Below are 24359 nucleotides of genomic sequence, written 5' to 3'. Positions count from 1 at the left end.
TTGTAATTAAGATCTTTATTATACATTTGTACATGTAGAAAATATAATGTACTTATTATTAGCATTGTGGTATATGTACATGACTGCAAACAATAAATAGTATTGAAAATTATTACATTTCTATTATTTTATTACTACACATCTGACTTCGGGTGTATATGTTAGGTACATCACACCTTACATTTGATTAATACAAATAACTGAGTATTTTTCCTTAATAAAACTTTACTGCAAAATTCACTATTTAATAGGAAATTTTAACAGAAAGTTGAGAAATTCTAATAAGTAGGATATTAATAAAAATAGATTTATTGGAGCTCTCAAACATTATAATATGTACCTAGCATAAACAGTCAATAGGTAATATATGCTAAGTTTGCAAAATGAACTAAAAGTTTGATACATTAAATAATATCCAAATTTGAATTTTTCTTTAAAAGATTTTTAAGCAAAAATTTCATGTTTAGGATTTTAATAATAATTTGTTAAAATGTTGAAGTTTGTACTTAACTACTACAAATTAATATTACATTTGTATGTAATATTAAATCGTTTTATATTAGTAGTAATATAAGAACTTATAACAACAAACCTCACTTCCAAAATGTTTGCCTTCGATCATCGTAAAAATAAATACTTTTCTTAATAAACTTATGTAAATAATTGATATGCATAAACATTGGAATGCGGTTTGTAATTATTCACTCTCATCACTCGATATTTACCACTATGTATTAATACAGTTATTAATAAATAAATCTATTTTGAGCTATTGATTTTTACCCATATGTATTTTGTTCTATATTTTTAACTCATTATACTTGTACTAATCGAAGATACAGACCCGAAATTTCGTAATAATTATATTATTTAAATATATTCATGTTATAACGAAATTTCGATTTAGCTAAGAAATATCGAATATCTAACTTATGTCAGTCTTTTAGGTTTTGATGTATAAGAGCTCATAGCACTGGAAGGATTCACAAATATTAAGTTCGTAGTGATATCACGTATTAGGCTGAATCTTTTTACTTTTAACAACCACGCTCGGATGCATTACATATGTATTAGACAAAGCTCTAGGAGTATGAGTGCACCTGTCAGTACCCGGTAACGCAGGAAGTTTGTCAGTTGGATTGCGCATTACAATTTTTTTTGGGTTCCCCGGTACAGGTTTTTTAGAGTTTATTTCTTGTCTATTCTTATGATCTACGTTATCGGTGGTGTTTTGAACAGGCTTGGCACATTTTAGTTCACTTTCACAGTCACTACCTGTTTGTTTCACCAATTTTGGAGCACCAAAAGCTTTCGTTTGCTTTAACAAAGAGCGGTCGTTGCACAACGCCGCTATTAAAGGTAAATCTAAATTTTTGCTTTTTTCCCTAAGAGTCTTTATATCTAAATCACAATTGGAATCCTTGATTTTAGTAACCGTTTTGTCACTATTAACATTTATACTACAATTCGGAACTTTTCCCTCCCTTAGATGTGTAGGTAATTTTTTCTTATATTCATAAGGTGGCGGCGGTGGAGGTGGCATTCGTCGAAATTTTACTGGCGGGGGATCTTTAGCGTTAAAAACGTTTTCATGAGATTTCGTTTTTGAAAAACTGGGGATATCTATAAAGTTCGGTGGTACTGGGGGCCTCTCAAAATTCACAGAATGATTGCTGAGTGACGTTCTACTTGTCAGCGAATACCAGCTAGTACGAATGCCAGGTGTTTGGATGTAAGAATCAGACAAGTTTTGTATGGATCCATAGTTGGATGATGCAGATAACGAAATTGACAAATATGGTGTACTTCGGTATTGAAGATTACTTTTATTAATATTGGACATTCGCGATTCTGTTAGTTTGTGATCGAGGTAATTTTGTTGTGATATTGTTGGATCCTGAAGTGGATAGTAAACGTAATCTACATCACTATATAACTGTTGATGAAATATGGGGTTCTGCGGAGGAGGTGGAGGCGGAAGCCGAGTGGTTGGTGGAGGTGGCGGAGGTCTCGAATGTCGAGGTGGCGGTGGAGGTGGTGGTAGTTTCATCATTGCTACAAGTACGTTTGCATCTGTACTATGTATGGGTATATCACGTGACGGTGACAAACTATTGCTTATCCCTTGCGCAAGTTTTGACCTTTCTGCTCTGCGACTAGATGCTTGGTGTCTTTTTGATTTCTGAAATCTGTGTTCTAACACCATCGGGCTTGCAAATGTTCGTTCACAACAACTATTCACTTCTCCAGCTTCTGCCTTAAGAATTGTTATCATAGGTTTAGTTGTTACTACTCTAGCAGCTACCTCTTCTTTCTCGTTCGATTTTTTTCTAGAAACTCCAGTTGTCCCAGGGTATGCGGGGGGAGGTTTAATATTTTGAGTGTTATATGATGAAAGTGTTTTATGATTATATTCGTAAGGCGGTGGCGGTTTTTCAGACACCCGTGAAACAATTGGCATGCTACCATCAATTTCTAAAATATTTGGTAAGGATAGATTTTGAGATTTACGACTGTCTATTCTCGTAGGAGGTGTTGGAGGTCGGTCGAAGAAGGAGTTATTAAGATAATTGTCTTCTAAAGGAGCAGTGACGTCGTGACCTCGCAGATAACTATCGCCTGAAAACGGTAATGGCAATCGTACGTAGTCGGACACAGAATCAAATGTATCACTTACAGATTGATTCTTAGGATACACACCACGACCCACGATTAAGTCGCTCAGTTCACTGGCACTAAGTAAATTGTGTTTATTATCAGAGGGGTCACTACCATCACCATGGAAAGAACTAGCGCTCACATTGGAATTTGCTCTTTCTCGATACATGTTATTTTTCTCCTCGTGGTCTTGATTACAAAATGTTCTTACACCATCAACACAATCAGCGTTAGATAACGATCCTTGTAGTCGTAAAGTGCTTGATGATATAGTCGTTCTCTTAGATTTACTTTTTAAGATGGAAGAAACGCTATCAAAATCAGCGAGGTCATTTTCTTTAGATGTTTTATACAAATCATAATGTAAATCGCCGTATTCAGTTCTACTGTCTTCAGATAATGTGTAAGTTTTCGACCGAGAAGTAAGTTCGGAGCTGCCCATGGTATAAACTCCACTCGTTTCACTAGACGCAGCAACTGTTACAGGTTGACCTAAGCCATCATACAAGGCTGATGCGGTATCTTGAGAATATTCTACGTCGATGCCTTCAGTGCTATTATCACTAATCATTGAATTTTGAGCGGTATGATTGAAACTTAATTCCAAGCTACTTCCATTTGATGCTCTACTTAGGGTGTTTAAACCGGCTCGATTCATTATTACAGTGCTGCAAGATGAGGAACATTGCGAACCGGGACATTTCATCTTTCCTGAAACAGGGCTGTCTAATAAGGTTTCATTGGGATTTAGATCGTTTGAAGAAATATCGTCGTCTTGGCAAGTGGGATTTGGACTTTCTAATGAAACATCGTTGTTAGGTGAGATATCTCCTTCGTCTTTAGTTTTCTTTAAACGAATTTTAGTTTTTTGTAGTTGCACTGATGATGTTTTCCTTAAAGGAAGATTCTCTTGTGGTACATGCCGGATTAGGTATGAATTTGAACAATCCAACAAGTGTGCAAAGGCCAAGCTTTCTGTTGAAGGCGCTGGGGGCGAATCTATCATGATTTCTAATTCGTCTTCTGATTGTACTCTGTCACTAACGATACCTGACGTTGTGTTCGAGCTAGTGGACGATATCAGCGATATTCTTTGTTCGTTTTTATTTTGAGAGAATTGGAAATTTAATGATTTGGAATATCCGTAACAAATTTTACGTTCTTCTTCTTCTTTCCTTAATATCTCATTAAGTTTTGATGAAATTTTCATAGAAAATTGATGAGTCTCTTTACAAAGGGCAAATAAATATTTGCATTTTTCTTCACTTGAGGAATATAAAGTGATCTTGCCTTGTTCAGTGCGTATTTCAAATTTTTTTCTATCGAAACTTAATTTTCCTATGGAACTCCAAATGAAATTTGAAACTGACCCGCTGTCAGGTAATATTTTTATTCCTTTTGCCGTTACCAGAAGCCAAACTGTTCCAGGTTCTATTTCAGTTTTCGTTTGTTTTAAACGATATCTATGAGAATTAATGGTGTCAGGAAGTAAGCAAATTTCTCGTATAAATCTCGTTTCCGCATCAGGTTTTGATAGACCTCTGTGTTCTTGATGACAAGCTCGTATAGCACCATTGACCCAATCGCCGGAAAGAGACGGAGGAGCAAAGTCTTCCAACTTGAAATAATCTTGTTCACTGTAAGCCTCGGCATCCCCATATTTGGCTTGAAGCGCTAATCCAATGAGCAATATCAGAATTTCAGCTGGCAATCCGTCTCTTGTTCGTAAGTTGTGGAGCAATTGTAGAAAATACAAATGCTTTCCAACATCGTCATGCAATAGTAATGGACTTTCTATGTGAAACTGGATAACAAGGTGTAGCTCAAGTAATGGTTTTCCATTCGCGTCCAAGCCCTGGAATTAAAATATTCATATTATTTATGATATAAATATTATGTATTTTAACGTTTTACTTCAATTAACATTAATATTTGATTAAATCTTACATGTGTATGAGATGATCTCCAACTCTTTGGTGCATATTTTGATAATTTACTTTCCAGGTCAACAAACAGATACTCGCCATCTGCAAATAAGAATTTATGTATTTTTTATTATTGAATTTTTCACATGAAATGTTTTGATTAATAGCATGTTGAGGCTATTGATCAATATCTATTTTGTAATAAATTTTAAAAAATTACTTTGCATGATGGCTAATCCGAAGAGCTCCGTGTCTGTTATGCCTTGTAGCTGTGCGTGCGAATTTGCCAAGGATTTTAATTCTTTGACTCTCGCTTTCGCTTCGACGACAAAATGAAGCGGTTGAGGCTGGCCAGGCATGCGTAGGGACAAAAGACGCGCGCCGGCACCTAGCGCGCGCGTGTCCCCGCCCAGCGGCCCGCGAACCGAACACAGAGCACGCATGTCGCATCTCGAGACCACAATTACTTGCCCTGTAACAATATTATCATATATAACATGCTGTTTATGCGCTTACATTCAAATACTTATGTAAAATGGTGATAGACATATACAACGGTAAATACAAGAGATAAAGGTAAAGTCACAACGCCCAAATTGCGTCTTGAAAAAGTTAACAGATCCTGAATAGGTCTACACGTACATGGGTCTACGTGTATATTATAATGAAATTCCACGACAAATCTTAGATCTAACTTTTCTTTGTTTTAAATCTAAAATTATTATTAAATAAAACCGAGAAAGAGTTCATAATTGATCGAAAAAATAGGTCTTGGTTTATGAACTTATTTACACGATTGATATTATGATGTATACAAAAAAGATCGTGAAATTTTATTTAAAAACGAGCAACCGTTGAGCATTCCGACTAACTGGCAACTTCTATTATTAATATTCAAATAATTGACGATTTAACAGTGCCTGTAAATGCCCAGTTGAATACGTTGATTTTATATTTTAAGATAATAAGCTTTTGTTTTTAGTGAAGGTGAGATCAATTTTGACATAAAATGTTTTGTAAAAAATTAGCTGCCCCGCGCTTGCTTCACGTGCCCCACACAACCATTCATCGGTATAATTTTATAAAATACTTGTTATCTTCTAACATACAAAAAAATATTCTAGTCAAGTTTTGTTCCTATAAGAATTTGAAAATGTGCATGTTTAAATGGACGCCTCGCACACCCCAAACGGGGTGAAATTTCGTAATATTTGTTTTAACTGCCTTTTACTTGGCGAAAAGTATATATTCCTATCAAATTTTAAGCCTAAGTCGACTTATAGTTCGTAATGAGTCAGTACATAGACGGAAATCTTTTATATATATCCAACGTATCAACGTACCTTTTTTTTTCAAATTTCCTATAATTTTTACTAATTGATAATATTCATTTGTCATAAATAATACAAATATTAACGATATTTGGTTTTTTTTGTAGAATGTTGCCAGATAAATTGATTTTAAAATGTTTATATATAATTATATAATTATCTTCTTTGTGGTATAGTTCATATAGAGATCGGCCACTCGATTGCCGATTGGCGGCAAAATAATGGAATACATTACACGGAATCATATTTTTAAAAATTGGAGCTTTGGTGCGCTTAACACAAGTTAAAAAAAGTTTAAGCTATTTTTGTGTGCTGACGTTAGCAAAAAACTAAGCGTATCGGTAAATGCGTTATAAATGGTGCGGTTTATTAAACAATTACTTGTATTATGTATATGGATAGTGTATCTTTATCAGAAAGAATTAAGAGACGATTGTGTGTAATTTGCAAATAGAAACACTTAAAATATGTGTTACATTTTTAAAAACAAAAAATTATAAAACAACTTTTTGCCAGGTCATTTTGGTTTTCAGGTTTAGTAATATATATTTTTAAAAATGCTACGGTTTATTACATTTTCTAAATAAAATTCACATTCAATTTTATTATTTTTTCATACATTCAAATATACTCCGCAATCGAAATATTTTTATTAAAAGCTAACTAATTAACTTATTACCAAAATATTTAGAACAGAAAAAGAAGTCATAATAAACTTTTAACTTCAGCAAAAAATCAACTACAAAGAAATAGAGAACACAAAAAAATTTGGATGTTCTTAAAATGTGACGTCTATTCGTTCGAAGTTGCCCAGCCCTAAAAGGGATGTTAATATCTACACCATCTGTGCATTCCACAGCAATCTTTTTTTAAAATAAAATTTACTTTTTGCTATCCGCTTTTGAAGCAGACTGCTAAATTGTGTTTGCTATTATTTGGAATATTTTTTTGGAAAATACTGTGGTAATAATATGAAATAATTAATGCTTAAACAATTATTTTTTTCCAGGTTAGTTGAACTGAAAATTGCATGGAAATAATTTTCTATTATTTTTAAATGATTTGAATGATTGTTATTAAAAGCTATATTTGTTAAACTGCGTTACATTATTAAAGCACATTCATTTATTTTGTTAACCTAAGTGTAACCATAGAAGAAAGATATAATGCATTATATCCATATATGTATTTAAATGTAAATGCACCTATTTTATGCAATTTATTATTGTGTATAACAATGCACAAATATAAATATAATAAAAAATGACTTAAACATTTAAGTAAATAAAAAAAAATAGCTGCGCAATCAGTTGTAATTGGTGAAATTCTAGGCACTTTTTATCACATCTTCATTTTAAAAATAACGCTGAACCTTTAACTTATCATTATTTCAATAAGTTCTTTATATAAAAATGTTTCTTGGAATGTAGCATCACAGGCTTCAAGAAAAAAATAAATGCGAATAAATTTCATCGCATCCGGTACCCTCGCGGCTCTTCAGCTCTTGATAGCCATAAGAACACGTTTTTTGTTTTAGTAAATGCGCGATAGTTTGTGATGGCGGTCAGATGCGGCGGGGTAGGGGCAGGCAGGTGAGAGGGTACGAGGGAGGGGAGGGCGCTACGTAAGCGCGGTAGCCGCGGACGGCGACGCGTGGAATGCGGACGACCTTCAGATGCCGAGCGCCCCTCCCCTTACTCCAGCCGCATCTTGCGTCCTCGCATACCGACGACCGTCGTTGCCTCTACTTTTCGACGTCTTGCCACCACTTTTGACACTTGTGCATTGTTATGAGTATAATGAAATTTTAAGGAATGTCGTTTATGGGCTTCGGCCGTGGACATTCATGTAAATACGATTTTTTTTGAAAATTGCCGGTAAACCTTGTTTAACCGGTCTTTTTAACACCTTGCTAAAGTTGGCATAGCGATAAAACATTCGAAAATAGAGATTCTGCTTGAACAGCAAATTGACGTTATTTTAAAAACAACCCAAAGTATTTAATACTTGAATTTTGTTTTTGACGGATTTGTCGGATCTAGAGAATTCAAATTTATGATTTTAGTATGTCTGATTTCCTACTAACAACTAATATATATTTAAAGTTGTTAAATCATTAGATGACTATCTTTAATGTGAAACTTACTGATCTTGACAGAATTTGTAAAACCCATAGTGGTTATAATTACAATGAAGTTAAAAGTTTTGTTTTATTACCAATGTTTCCAAATTCAACTAGAATATACCCAAAAATATGTTTTGTATTACCATGTATAAGCGATATTGTATAAAGGAAATTTTATGTCTTTAAAAGCTTATTAGATGATTGGATACAACTACAGAAATAATTAAAAAATTGGTTTAATATTGCAGTTATTTCATTATTTATGAGGTTATAGAGCGATTGGTTGTAGGTATAAAAGATGTAAAGGGGTGAATGTGCTCGTTTTTTGTTAATTGTTATAGGTACACTTTATCCAGAAATTAAAGTTTTTGGAAACAATAAATAACGTAGCGATAATATACGAAGCGTTTTCAAAATTCGGATTACTACTAATGAATTATTGTTCACTATATGTGCCTGCAGAGTTTGTACTACCAAAACCTATTGGCATGTCGCATTCCAATAATTTATTATGGAAAAAAAAATTATTAAATTAAAAATTGTAGCATATTACAAAGTCAACAATTTAAACAGGTTGCTAAAAATGGGTGTAAAAGCTATAAAGCTTTTTGCTGACAAATGAGCTATATTCACCCCTTTAAACATCTTACACTTATACCAAATCACCCAATGTAACTTAAGTAACAATATCGTTTACTGATTTTACTTCCATTAAATATCAATCAATATTAATTTTTATTAAAAATGCTAACATGTAGAAAATACCGTATCAGCATTTCAAACGCTCTAAGAGTTAATGTCACGTTATGTTTAGGGTATAAATATGAAAACGATTGTTATATATCGTTAATATTTAAATATTGTTAATATTCAGTCTCAAGATTCTTTTGAATTTTAATCAATTCTTGTATCATCGTGTTAATAAACAATAAAATGAGGGAGTTTGCTATTTGTAATAATTATTTACTTTAAAGTTAATAACATTATCAATAAACTCTTATTCAATCCAAAATGTAGTTTAAAAAAAATGTAATATTGCTATTTAATGTAGGTAAATTATTATTCAACAAAGAATAATGTAATTGTTACATAGCATCACGCATTTTTGAATGATACGTTTTTTTTTTAAATTAGGTGCAATTAAAAATAAATGGCATATAGTTTCATTCAGTCATAAGTGAAGAAAAATTAAAAAAAAATTCCAAAATTATTGCCATTTGTAATAATAGCAATACATATGAAGTCGCCGAGCAGACTGGGTATATAACAATTGCCATAGTTTCCTACATTTTATCATACTCCAGTGAAACTAAATTAAAATTATAATAAAAAAAAACTCGTAAATTCTTAACGCAATAAAATTATCATTCAAAATACCAGCTAACTAATCAGCGTAGATCTAAATCCAATACCGTGTGTGAAAGCGTTTACTGGATTCATTATCCTAAAAGTAAATTTGGATTAACCTTTGTTTTTTAAATAGAGGCGGTGTAACTAATGTTTTATATAATATTATTTAAGATTATTTGAGAGATATCACGAATTAGTTAATTCATGTCAAAGTAATTTGTAAAGAACAGTGAAATTTCTATAACTTCGGAGGATCTTCAACGAAAAAAAACTATTAAGTATTTAAATATTTTTATTTTACTTTAACTTAAAAATTGCAAATAATATATTGATTTGTTGAGATAACACCCAACAATTTTTAAGAGAAATTAGTAAAATTATGAACTAAATTTGGAATTCCAGTCTTTCATATTATCAAATAATTTTATTTATACTTTCAAAAAGTCAAGTTTTAACATATCGTAATGTGCGAGATTGCGAATGTTTAAGAAAAATCGTCACTAGAGTTGTTAACAATCCTAGTCCATTGCTGTATTTATAATGCTCTGTAATATTATATCGTTCCAAGTTCTGAAAAGACGTTATTATGCAGTAATTTTGATAACAATCGACATGTAATCAGAATATGATTGCTTTTCCGAATTAGTCGTTAAAACGTAATCTCCGTTTTTTCGATTTATTTAGAATTTAGACACAGTAAGGCGCGGACGTATATAAATTACAAAAAAACTTCGACCGCGTGTTTTATATTACGTAAATTTTTAGTTCAATTACTTAATATTTATAAGTGTCGTGTGCGTAAAGAAGTACTTTTCTGTCAGTGTTCATTTACACAGTATGCTATCGAAGGAATGCGGTCGTACTCGTACCTAGCCTGTTCATGAGCCAATGAATCATTTAATTTATCAATCACTGAACCAAAGTAAACGTGCTGACCGCACGTTTTACGTGAATTGGACTGCTGTTTTACTCTGTTTTGATAAAATATATATCGTCACTTCATTCGTTTCTACATTTATTTAAATTATCTTTTGATCATTTTTGAGTCGATCATAAGAATGTATCCCTTACATGTCGATATTATTAAAACCATTATTATTTTTAGTAAACTTAAACGTTTTCGTTTTTTATACTAAATACCATTCATATAATGTTTATAAAAACTTAAATAAGTTTATAATTATGAATCGTCTTATATTTAAAATTAATGCTTTCTTTAAAGAATTAAAAACAAACAGAGCTTCAGAAAGCTAAATTTTGTTAAATTTAAGAGCAATTCATTTAATTTATTGTACTTCGTGTATATCTTGCGCATAATCCCAAGTAATTCCAAAATTTTAAAATGAAAAATGGTTTTTGTGTCTTTAAAATATATAAAGGTATTTAATATAAATAATATTTAATAATCACAAGATGACATTATTGTCCAATTGATTAAAATTACAATGAATGTTGTTCTTTGCCTTTTTAGCAAGTTTTCTTATGGCAAAAAAATATGAAATAACTTTGCTAACTTTTAACGTATATTTATTTGAAAGAATACTTTACAAGCTTACATTAACTGAAAAGTTTATGAAGCCTATTTCTAAGCTCTACTGTAAGACACAAAGCGGAAAAACATTTAATACATAATAATTATTTAACTACAACTTCGTAGTTTGCAGTTGAGTTTAGGAATGATCCTCACAATACTTAAATTTCTTAGTATATAATTTTAAGTCTGTAACCCGGTTGCTCAGACTATATGTTGATAGATCAATGAGTCACTATAATCTAATTTTTATTCACGTAGCAGAACATCACCTACTATCTCTTGAGACGTTCTTTACACCGCAATATATTGTCTTATAAAAGTATCCAACATTTGTAGAACAGATATCAGTGATTAATATGCAATTAGTCTTACATTTGTTGAGTTTTAATAATATCTATGTATCAATGTCAAACGGTCTGATAAAAATCGTACGACAAAAATCAGGCCCGAACATAATTTGTTTTAAGCTTAAGTTAAGAATCATTACTGGTTAGAACAGAAAAATGTATAATTATACAAATAGAGGTTTATAGAAGGAAACAAATCTTGTTTACTTGAAGCTTATGCTTTAGCAAAATTGCAGCCAACTTCTATTAAGTATATAGTAAAAAAATGATCTTGCATGTAACTCGCGCTGTACGTATTGCTTGTGTGATCGTTATCATAGGAATTATGAAGTGATTAGTAGTACTGGGTAAATAATTATTTGTTTTGGAGATGTCATGAAAAGCACAGCAGCAGATTCGGTGTTAAGGAAGGGCGCGCAGGCACAGGGTCAGCGGCCGCTGAGCGGACGGCACAGGCGCGCGGAATTCGAGCTATGTGTATGAAATGAAAGTGGCCGCATCGTGAAAGCGCGCGCTTCCGTAGGGGATGTCCATAGAGTGGTAATGAACCACCTCACTCACCATTAATTAACAAATCCAATGATGGCGATGAGAAAATCACAATAATTTGGTGTAACGTGTATCCATAAGCACTTCACTGCACACAAGTTATGCGATCTTGTAACGAGACGTAACGTTGCGCACGCGCGCACTCTGCGAGCGCGTAGAAACGACTGAGTGAAGCGAAGAAGGCGCGTGGGTCGGCGAAGGCACGAAGGCACGCGCGGGGCGCGCCGCAACTGCGGCTCCGTGGAATGCGGCAAGATAGTGGCGCGGGTACTGGCTGGAGCTTGTGGGCAGTAGGATGAAGTCAGAGGCTCGTAGACAAGTCACCGCACCTCGCGCCGGCTGCGCGACTTTGCGGCGTCTCGGATGGAATGCGAGCGTTAAAATTAATATACCTACTCCAAAACACTCTGCCTACCGTGTACAACTACGACCACTACAACCATATGCTAACTCAATAACATTTTACGGCCGTTTAGGAAACAATGAACCATTCAATAAATCAACTGCCATTTATGCAATAGTTATAATGACATTTAGCTTTTAATGATAAAGTTAAGTTTTGTTTGACATATTTTAATCAACTTATGAACGATTGTTTTTAATATTTATATTACATACTTCACGAAATATTTTTAAATTTGTATTAAATAATTTTAGTTGCGGTAATATTGTCGTCTGTGTCGGTAAGTTAACTGGTTGTCGTTTTCTGTTAACATTTATTTTAAAATATAATACACTTATAAGATCGCAGGACCGCTCAGTAAAAACACTGTTGTTTGCTTTCCATTAGTTTCTTGGCTAATAGCCAATTTATTGATAAAAAATTAAGTACATAATTACCCTTTTTATATGAGTTCTTGCCATACTTTTATATTTGCTGCATTTGAATTTTGCTATCAGTTGTTTTGTCGTACCTTACAAGAAACACGTCATTAATCTATATATGAACCACATAAACTACATACGTTTTAGACCTGGGACGACTCTATCGCCCACTTAACATACAACGTTCCCAAACTAAACGTCCCTGAGGTCACTCCTTCGCTCGCACTACTTGTAGACAAATGATCCGCTTTGGAAATATCGAGCTGTTCGATTTTATTGTGAATTTAATTGACAATATACAAGTCAACGTCTACTATCCTAGTTTCATTGCACCAAAGCAGGATAGGATATCCCTTATTGGTTATCCCGAATTGATCAAGTTATTCGTGATCGTCGTGGCTGCCAGGATACAATCTTCGCCTCACCGGTGGTGGTATGTATAATTTTATAAGTGAGTGGTAAGTCTTTCCTGCAATTTTTTTCGTGTTTACTCTTGGGATTTTTTGAAAACCTAGTGCAAACAAAACATTTTAAACAGTGAGAGTGACATATTCCATTCCTCAGTGCAAAAACACGGTTATGGTCACGGTTTATTTTTTATTTTAACTTTTCGGCCTTTTCAAGTGCTCCTCAATTTTTTCGGTGACGGCGCGCGAAGACTGTACCAGAAAGTGATCTAAAAATAGAACTGAATTTACTGTTTGTTAACTTTTGTTCCTCGAATTTTACAACTTTTATTAAAATTCTAGTCATTGTATTAAATTTAGTTCGACTGTCTGAATTTAGTTAAAATAGTGCCGCTAACAATATTTTCTATTATTAAACTTAATTTATGAGAAAAATATTGTCTAAAGCTACTAATGCCACTTCAGTAAACTTAAATAAATAGATAAGCATTATGGAGGAATTACCAAAGAAAGTTGACTTCTTCAGTAGCATTTGTGCTCGCAATTCCAGGTTGCTCTCACGCTCTAAAAATGAATGTTTTGGTACCACAAGCGCCTGTACCTTGCAACTCGAAAGCAGAGGACTGGGGAAAAGCTTTTAGCAATCGGTGGAGGCGGCATCCGATTGGGAGCAGCCTGGTCGACGTTTCTTTATTTATGATTCTGATTCTACGGTTCGTTTTTTGATCGATACAGGTTCAGACATCTGCTGCTGCGCGCGGCATTTAGTAAAGGGCTGTCCGAGCGCCTCTGACTTTGATGTTCGTGCAGCCAACAGCAGCTCTATGAAAATATACGGCACTATTTGTATCTTTTTTAACTCAGGCGTAATTTTTGTTGGAACTTCGTAGTCGTCGACGTATGAAATGCATTTATCGGCTCAGATTTCTAAGCCCATTATCAACTTTTAGCTGATTGTCGCAACGACGCTTATTTGACGGAAAGACAAAATTGTCCACCATAGCTACTGTAGATCGAGTCAAACAATATAGCATTAAATCTATTGTTGTGGACAACTCCATTTTTCATAAAATCTTATCAGACTTTCCAGTGTGGTAGGGCGTGCCCCTCGGAAAGTCCGACGACGGCGCCTTTGCAACTGGCTAAAAAAGGTGACAGCAACTGGCGTCCTTGTGGCGATTATCGTCTTTTTGAACAACATATGGTTTCACTATCTTGCCTCTCGCAGAAACACTTCCAACTATGGGTCTGAGCGCAATTTGAATGTTGTTCTCGCAAGCTTGCAGTTGGGGGGTCCTACTCTTTGCCATGGACTGATAATCTTATAAATACTTCTGTAGCATGCAATGATGATCTGGCTTAGGCAACCTCGGACTATTCACGGACGCCTCCTCCTCACACGTTTGGTGCTTGTTTGCAGCACCGTGTAGATAAGAACTGACAACCGCTTGCTTTTTACAGCAAAAAGCTAAATACCAAATAGTACGATTGGCCGGCTTAAAACCGGGAGTTGTTAATGGTCTGTGAGGCTGTGCAGGATTTCCGACAACTTCTATAAACACAACATGTAAATATTTAAATCGACCATAAACCGGTGATTTATGCTATATCTCGAAGGTGAAAGAAGCTGCCCCCGTGCAATTAAAGCATATATCCTCCGAATTTTATTTCGAATTAATTTACGACAGACATTGTCCATACAAGGGAAGGATAAAGGCCATCAATCTTGAGGACAATGTCGCTGCATTTGGTTTGGAACAGTCTTCAGACGCAGAACTGCAAGAGATGCTGTTCGCTACGTCCCTGAAATTGAAAAAAATGTAGCATAGCATGTACAGACAATTCTATTTTTTGCTATGTATCCACCGGAAATAATTGTACTATCCGGACTCCAACCTTCTGTTGGCCATTCTTTGAGAAAATCCGTCATTTTAGTCACCCGGGAGCACGGGCAACTACAAAGTTAGCAGACCACAGAGTCGTGTCGGACTAATATGAACAGAGATTGTTGTAACTGGGAACAATCATGCATAGCCTGCCAGCGCAGCCAAGTTTTCAGGTGTCACTAAGGTTGGTTAAATAAATATTTCTAGTTTTATCAGAATTTTTCTCTTACACCTTTAAAATAAGAATTTTATTAGTTTCTACATTACAACATTATAAACAATTGTATTAGAGTAAGATAGAGTTTCATGTTAGGCCTGTTATTTTAGATTATTTTATATTACATACTGTTATTTTATATTACATTATCTGAAAATATTATAAAATGTTTATATGACTATCTTCATATCTTGAACATCGTTTTAGCAATTGCTTTAGTGGTAGTTTCTATATTATTAATGGCGTATAATTTACAACAAGAAAATGAGTTCTTAATAAATAATTCGAAAAACAGACACATTTTTAAACATGCTAACATTTAAATTTACAAACTTGATATTTTTAATTCAATACTTTGTCATTTTAACATACAGCTAGGTATGAAGTTAGTCTGTATAATATTAACGTAATAATTGATATGAAATATTACAAATTGCAAGATCTAACGCCTCGTTGTTATGTATGGATGAACATGTAAAAAATTAACTGACACCGTTTGGTATTTGTATGTATTGGCGAGGTAGATGATATAAAGCGAGGTAGATGATGTAAATTTTCCTATTAAAGATAAGTAAACTCTCAATAACTATGTAGCTTAACCAACAGGTGCCGCTAAAATGTAGTAATGTGTAATGTCTTCTGGTATAAGCTTTTTGAATTACATTTAATATATTTCAATATAATAATAACAAGAATAAACAAGTTTGTTGATTCTAGATTCACGATATTGTATATATTAATTGAAACTTGCGAAAACTTAAACTAATAGGTAATTAGTTTAAGTTTTCGCAAGTTTTAATTTTAATGAAAAGAGGTTATATTACGATTTCCTTAGTGTTTTAGCCAACAAAATTATGTGGATTGTTACCAATTGATTTCGAGCCAATTAGTTATTTAAAAAAGTGTTGTTTCTTTTGAAATTTTTTACATAATTTTATAAATGAATATAATTACGATAATTGACAATTATGGTTTATTAGATGGTTGGACAAACCATTTAGTTTTGAGATAAAAGTGTTAAACAGAAGTAAATTTTTAAATCGAGGAGTGATTGATGTGCAATAAATATATACAGCATTTATTTATTTTTTAAAATATAATCCGAACTATTTAAATATAAAAAAATAAAATATCATTTTATTTTCAGTTATTATATTGTTGTTATTTTAACATGTTTACCGAAGAAGAAATTTTTTTTTTAGTTATACAAATGAGTTTTGTCATAATAGCTTGTCATAGTTTTCCGTAACATAAAATCCGAAAATAATTTTCTGGCTACACTGCACGTGTTATCAATATTGACGTTTCATTTGAACAGTCAGTGTCAATTGTGAGTATGTAATCCCTTTCTTACAGAATTCTAGTCTTTGTTCGACTAAAAAAACAGACCTTATTTTAGTAAAAAGTATTAGTTTTGTGTAATAGTAAAATAATATTATATTATGAATGATTTTAATCTTTTTCTTAAAAACAATTTTTAAATACCAGCAAGTAAATAGGACAAATCTGATAACTTTAACATTATGATTTTTTCTAAAGCTGCTATTTCACTAGTATGTGTTTTATTAATAATATCAGTATTTATGGCAAATTTATTAAATATAATAGCAACAGACCACAATTTTTACATCGAGAACAGAGACGAGGGCGTGAATTATACGCAATATTTGAGCAAAAAATATAGTCAAATTACTGATAAGCGCAATAACTTAATGTGGTTTTTACAGGTGAGTTATCTGTTTTAAAACACAATTAAATTCATTGATTGAACACAATAGGTAATTATTACGAACATGATTCAAAGTTAGAGCTCCATATAGTTTTAAACATAATTTTTTACTTTAATTATTGCTTATTAGTAATTATTTAGTCTGTTCTTAACAGAAACATTTTTTGTTGTCTTGCTAGTTTTTTTAGATAATTTGTAGTATTTACAATTATCTTGATTCACTTTTACATTATTCATTCAAAATGTGATACATTCAATAAATGAAACAATAGTTGATATTATGCAGTAATATATTTGCATACAAAAATTTACATTCTTTAATCTCCCTATTGATTCTTTTTATTTCTTTTTAATCCCTTTTTAATCTTGGAGGCATTACTACAATCACTATTTCTTTTGTGTCTATTTAATTTATTCCAATATTTATTTTGGAAGATACTTAGCTGACATCTTTATTTAGGTTTGCTCTATGATGCAGCCCTTAAATAATTTTTTCCCACTTAACTTTAAATAAGCATCTAAAATGTATACAGTAATCATTGAAAGATTTTTTTTTACAGAGGGCTCTAGAGCAAAGCTATTTTTAAATTTGTCTTCAGATTGTCTGCTTCGGAGCCAATATAAATAATTTTTAGTTTTTGATATAAGAACAATCATAACTAGTTGTAGGATGTTTCACTGTTACTGACAAATGACTGTTGTAGTTCACATATTGTTATTCTATCTATAACAGTTGAGAATTATATTTCTGATTAATGAGTTAAATTCTATCATTCAGCAGTAGTGTCAGACATAAGTTTATTTATGGTTTTTCTATTTTGGATTCATATTTTTGTCCCCAATATTCCGCACAAATGAAAAAATTGTGAAAAATACGGTGATAATGGCTATAAATTAAGAATTTAATATTTGTAATGTAACATAAATAATGTAGATGCTCTTAGCTGCAATATTGCAACACATCATCTTGCCGAACATTTAATACCTCATAAGTCAATTTGTATTGATGAATTCACTATAAAATTTGAGGCGAAAGTATGTTTTAAGACTTAATTTAGTTAAACCTACTGAAAATTAGAAATTAGAATTTACATTCTTGCTGACTCAGATAATGATTTTGTTAATTCAAAAAGATAATAAGAAACATCAAAGACTTGCTACTTTTAATGCCTATATTCATTAATTTACATGTAAATATCATCTTATCACTAAAATAGTGCTGGTACAAATAAAATAAATACATGCAAAAGGCTCACTAAGTTAAACAATTAATTATAACATTTCATATTCTGCTTAAAAGATAGTGAACTAAACCTAAGTTGTGTACAAAAACTTCAAATGCAACTGAAAATATCAATGAAGGTTTGTGATAGTAAACGCTATACACTTTTAAATCATTCAGCCTACCTATTCTGTAATTAATAATAAGAATCCAAAATAAATTTCCAAAAAAGTGATGACTCCTTACTGCTGAAGATACTATCACATTCTTTAGGGTTATCTTGTATCTTTTTTGTACATTTTTAAGATATGTATAGTAATCACATCAGATTAAAATAGTTTTCTTTAATATTTTGCTTAAAAGAATATTTTTGATATAAAGAGAAACAGGTGCTTCTTTCAGATTTCTGATATACACATAAGTATATTCCGAGATCCTGGGAGAATATCACAATTTCAGCAATTTTGTGATAACACTGTGAATAGTATAAAGCCTGCAGTAGTTTTAGCTACAGGAGACTTAACAGATGCCAAAGCGAAAAATAATTTGGGCAGCTCACAAGTTAAATCAGAATGGGTTTATTATCACAATATTATTAAAGAATCTGGTGTTAATAAAAAGACCATTTGGTTAGATATAAGAGGAAATCATGGCAAGTATTTAACTTTCTCTTTTTTATATCATGAAGGAATTAGAACATTACATATTCCATATAAGAAATACATGTTGCATAGGACTTGCAACTCTTTTTGTATTATATTTGTATATATATTTTTTTACTTTCTTAATGTTTCTCAAAGTCTTGTTGAAACAACTAATAATTTTTAAATACAAATACTACTTACAGATAAGACACATTCTGCTTAATATGTATATATTCTTACTTTTTATTATCAATGCCTTTACAAAACAGAAAGTTAATTAAGACCTAAATGAAATAAATAACTTTGTTAAAGTTTTTGCTGCCACCATTCTGTTTTTAAAGTGAAATTTTGAAATGTGCATCTAATTTGTAAATGTGTTTCACACTCCAGTAAACAACATGGCACAATTCCATGGTCAGTCAACTGCAAAAAAATAATTAAATACAACCTCATATTTTCAGTTGTCTTATACTTTGTACTACATATAATTCCCATTAGTAATATTACTAGCAGGCTACAGGATAATTTGTTATGAAATTCAGATACAATGTGTGGGATATATTCAACATAGTTGTTCACTTTCCATTCCATGTTCTTTCATGATATTCAAATATTTTTTTCCACAACATTCAACTTTTCTTCTAAGTTAAATATTATATTCTTCTGTTAAGTTATAGGTTATATCAAGTTTACATATTTTATGATTCTTGTATTTCACAACTTGTGAAAAAGACTAAAATCAAGTTGGTGTGCTAGTCTTTTTTATGGCCGTTGTTTTTGGGGCTTCATGTTCCTCCTTTGTGTATGCCAGGGATGTTACAATATTGCGTGAAATTATTTTTTCAATATTTATATTTTTTATTTATTTTTCTCCTTTCATTCTTCACAATTTATTTACTTCAACACATTTTGATCTTCTTTCGCACATCACCTATTTACCTCATCTACATTCTTTGTTAAACTTTGTTCTTTTTACAGCATCTTTTTTTATAAACAATTTTTAATTTACAAATTTTTATTCGTAGTTTTACTTTTTATTAAGTTAGATTTATAGTTATTTGATATTTTACAACATTTTGTGTTTTTGTCGACGGGCTTTACCCAACACATTATTTTAGCCCTTGCTTTTGTTTGTACTTATGCCCTGCTGCACCACTTCTTTGCAGAACTTTAGGAATGTATGTGTGTGAGGTTGCTCATGAGGAAGGCGACACTTTCCTCTTCTATTTTCCTATCTATTTCTACCTTGATATCAAGGCGGAGTCCTCTAAATATAGGACAGTCGGCGATAATGTGCACCACGTTCTGGTCCACTTGCGAGTCACAGATGCTCGTGGGACTCTCCTTGACCTTAAACCTGTATAGGTACTTAGAAAATCCTCCGCGCCCCGTAAATATATGGCCCAGACACGTGTCCAGCTAAACTTTCCGGAGTACGGCGGTAGGCTGACATGGCGTGGGGGAAGAATTTCCTCGTTGTACATGCCGTCGCTCCTTCCGTAAACCCTCCTATTCCATTTGCTAAGCGTGTCCAGAAGAAGAAAGAAATGGGGCATCTCTCGTATTCCAGTCTTCTCTTGCCCTTTAAGGCCGCGTCCTTGGTTAATTGGTTCTAGCCTCGAAAGCGGACCGTAAGTCGCTCAAAATGGTGCACGAATGTGCCGACTTCTTAGCCGCGGATCCTGGCGCTTCCGCTAACGCCAGTAGCTCTGCCAGGTATGCGGTGCAGAAGTTATCCAACTTGAGCTTTTTGCTGCACAGGTGTGTTGCGTCTCGCATGACACAGAACGCTGCATCCACATTGTCCTCTATGCGGCTGCCGTCTATACAAGTCGCTAGATCGGCAGTCGCGGTGGTAAATCGAGTAGCCTCCTTGTCTTTCTCCAGGCAGGAGAACTCCACACCAATTTGACCAGACGGGTGTCTGTAGCTTACCGATTCGTCCAGTTCTCGGTCTCCGGTTACTTGCCGGAAATGTGTTAGCCTGTTACATTGTTCAGATCAAATAAAAGTAAAATGTATATACTCCTAGTAATTAGTTATAATTTGTTTGATAATATTTTTGTTAAGTTTGAAATTTTGACTTTTGTCTGAAATACTAAATATAAGTTTATGCCCTACTAGGATAGGTACGCCGTTTAATCAAAATTTAATCTATTATTTTTTTGTTTTGCAGATAATTTCAACATTAGAAATATTAATGCACAGGAAAATTATTTTAGAAATTACTCTGTCCAGGGAGTAAAATATCCAAAATCCTACGTTTATATTTTGAACGAAAATGGCCTAAATGTTGCATTTTTAGGCATCGATGCATGCCCAGATCCCGGTATCCGAAGGCCATTCAATTTTATTGGTATACTAGATGTACAAGAACAACAGCATTTGCAGAAGTTAAAGTTGGAAGCGGAATCAAAATCTGATCATATTATTTGGTTTGGCCACTATCCTACATCATGTATATTATCCTTGGAAAGAGATTCTCAAAGATTAAATTTACGGCACCTCATCGGCAGCAGTAAAGGATCACAAGTATATGTCTGTGGTCACCTACATTCAATGGGTGGTTTAGTACCCAATATGTACACCATACAGAGAAAAGGATTTTTAGAACTGGAATTGGGTGATTGGAAAGATAACAGGATGTATCGATTGGCAGCTATTGATCATGGCATATTTTCATTTGTGGATCAAAAACATAATACATGGCCTGTCGTTCTTATTACTAATCCAAAGCACGCGCAATATCCGATGCCCGGGCGTGAGCCTTTAAATTTAATTTACCATTCAACACACGTTAGGATACTGGCCTTTAGTGATGTAAATATTGATACTGTGCAAATATCATTTGACAAAATAAATTGGTCTGTGTGTACAATAACAGAAAATCCTTTGTATGTTTGTAAATGGCAGCCATTTTTGTTTAAAACTGGGGTGCATTATTTATATGTCATGGCAACAGATGAAATTGGAAGAAAAACTGTTGTTGAGCATCCATTTTCCCTGGACGGATCCAACCTGCAATTCAAAGTAACACCACGAATATTGCTCATGCTCGACGCCGGGGCAGTGGTAAGTGGAACATATTTAATTGTAAAATTATTACTGTTTATTAAATAAAAAAAATATGACATAACCACATATAAATAAAATTATTTTCAGTTTCAGTCACTATTTGGAACTCTGTTAATGATTAACGTGTTGCCCTTAGTTATTCTGAGGTTTCAAAAGCGACCACCTAAATATCGAAGAAGAATTTTAAACAAAATACTTCGCAGAATATGGTTATTGACTAAAATTGATAGAATTTTTTATCCAGTGGTTTTATATGTCCTTTATATACCATTCGGACCGTGGATTGTGGGAGAGCTTATAGACGGATATATAGGCGCAGTATTTGCGTGGGGTATTTTAATAAAAGGATCATTTATACCAGAACCGTTTACTTACATGTACGGAAGTGTGCAATTGATGTTTGTACATATACCACTAGTTTTTGTATTGGCATATTGCTTAGAGATACGATTGTTTGGACAAAATATAAGAGGAATAAAACGACTTATAAAGAATTTACCATTCATATTACTGTTGACAATACAGCTTTTATTGTCATACTTTTACTGGCTCGAATATGGTACAATGGCATTTATATTTGGACCGTTAAGAACTTGGAGCGTATTTTTAAATATCATGCTGTGGTACAGGATGCTGACATTACCGCAAGAGTATTGCAGGTATTTATTTACTTATAATCAATTTATTTTAAAATTTTTAATATATGCATTTTAAAATTTCTTTTTTCAGGGTTTTGCTGAAATTAGATGAATTACCATCATAGCCTGCACGAATTTTTCAGAACTTTGTAATAAAGAAGCTTGCTATGCACGCTTAAACAGTTATTACTGAGGATACCGCCAATGTTTTTTAATTGTATTTTGTTATCACATTACTACAACAGTCTTAGGTAATAATATGCAAAAATTTCTGTAGCGCATTATAATAAATAGTACTTCAAAAAATAAAAATAATGTAAACAAACTCTTTGTTTATCAAATATAAAATAAAGAAGCTAAGTGTAACAAGAAAGTCTTTGCAGATGAGTATAATCAATTTTTAAGTATTATATTACCAAAGAAACAATCCTAATAAGAAATATAAGGTATTATATAAAGACAGATGTAATATTAAAATAGAAGTGAAAAAATAACTTTTTTAATAGTAAAAAAACAAAATGCCTATTTCATAAAAGAGCAAGCGTGTTTTACGATTGATTTTATTGTCGTATATTATAAAATGTCACGTTTAATAAAAACTAATGAAATGTTAAGTATTTTTGCAGTGAATTTATTTTTTTATTAATTAATTCATTGATCCAAGTTTGCTTATAGTAAACGTATACATGTTTTTCATTGATTTACCTATTTATGTAACTCGCAATAAATGTATACAAATATTCTATTTATAATACAGGGCTTAGTCAAAACATGCCGCGATTTACTGAAAATTTCTGAAGGTATTTATAGAAAGGTAGTATCAATTATAGTTTCTTTTTTATATAAAATAAAACCGATTTTTGACCGTTGTTCCGAAAAATCTAGTATTTGTTTATTTAAAATGCTACATGTATTTCAATTTTAATATATTGTTTAATTAATAATGATTGTTAATCGTAGTTTATTGAAAACTAAAATTGTGCAATGACTTATTTTTTAATTTTATTTTTTAACTTATGGAAATGACAAGTCGTGATGTTTGTATCGTAATACATGCCATTTGGTGTTACCCTATCTAATAATAAAATGTATGAAGCAACAGGTTAGTCACTAAATTAGTTATGTAAAAAAAAATGGTAAATTATTATTTACCTTAAATAAATATATCCAAAAAATAATGTAATGGTAATTTATTGCTTTTCATTTTATATGCAGTTAATATTAAATTCTTATAAAAATATCTAGAAGTCTGTGTATATCTGTCATATTTTTGGGTTAAAATTAAAAATTCAAAAGTTTGAAAAAAGTAACAATGTTATATAAATATTTTGATGTTTGAAACGTTGCACAGGTTTTGAGTCGTGGTCTTTTAAAATAAACGATTAAAAATCTAAATTGGTAGTTGACCAAGCCAAAAAAAATTCTTGGAATGTTAATAATACAACGGTAAATTAATTTTTTACTACGGTTTCTTATTGCATAATTTCCAAGTCATAACAGTCGTTGCTAATGAGTTCTTAAAGATTAAGAGAAAAAAATGCTTACAAAATGGACGCTGTAATTATTTTTGTTCAATATTACCATTTTTTGGTTATAAGTTAATGGTAATGAATTTATTTTTATTTATTTCATATTTATTAATCTGGACTAATAACGCATTATTAAATGTTATAAATACTATTTATATACAGTGAAGTCATGTTTATGTATATCTTATTTCCTTTCATACTATTTTGGATCTAATCAAAATAAAAAAGCGCACAGTTTGGTTTCCATTCTTTTTGACTTCTTGAGGTAGAAAGCAAAATTGTCTTTTATTTATATACTTCTTGGATATTTATGTTTCAGTGATAATTTGGCTGTGCTGTAAAAATAAGGCAATTGAATCTCTAAGCCT

The 24359-nt window shown here is 32.3% G+C and overlaps 2 protein-coding genes across 2 annotated transcripts; one reads left to right on the top strand and one right to left on the bottom strand.

The window, feature by feature from the left end:
- Positions 1–30: 30 nt before the first annotated feature.
- Positions 31–11978, bottom strand: ex (expanded). The gene is made up of 4 exons (XM_068776285.1): positions 11832–11978; positions 4804–5055; positions 4606–4685; positions 31–4513 (listed from the first exon to the last, which is right to left on the bottom strand). Exons 2-4 carry the CDS (start codon positions 5024–5026, stop codon positions 1010–1012), a joined length of 3807 nt encoding a protein of 1268 aa, XP_068632386.1. The 5' UTR covers positions 5027–5055; positions 11832–11978; the 3' UTR covers positions 31–1009.
- Positions 11979–16621: 4643 nt separating this feature from the next.
- On the top strand, positions 16622–22979 carry LOC137932686 (transmembrane protein 62-like). The gene is made up of 5 exons (XM_068776325.1): positions 16622–16881; positions 18508–18757; positions 20926–21821; positions 21912–22483; positions 22554–22979. The coding sequence occupies exons 1-5, from the start codon at positions 16678–16680 to the stop codon at positions 22585–22587; spliced, it is 1956 nt and encodes a 651-aa protein (XP_068632426.1). The 5' UTR covers positions 16622–16677; the 3' UTR covers positions 22588–22979.
- Positions 22980–24359: the final 1380 nt, after the last annotated feature.

Source organism: Battus philenor, unplaced genomic scaffold, assembly GCF_028537555.1.
Source record: "Battus philenor isolate CCGP_79_NKW_IND1 unplaced genomic scaffold, ilBatPhil1.0.hap1 SCAF_12, whole genome shotgun sequence".
In the NCBI taxonomy this organism is placed as follows: domain Eukaryota; kingdom Metazoa; phylum Arthropoda; class Insecta; order Lepidoptera; family Papilionidae; genus Battus; species Battus philenor.
This window is presented reverse-complemented; position numbering and strand designations above follow the sequence as displayed.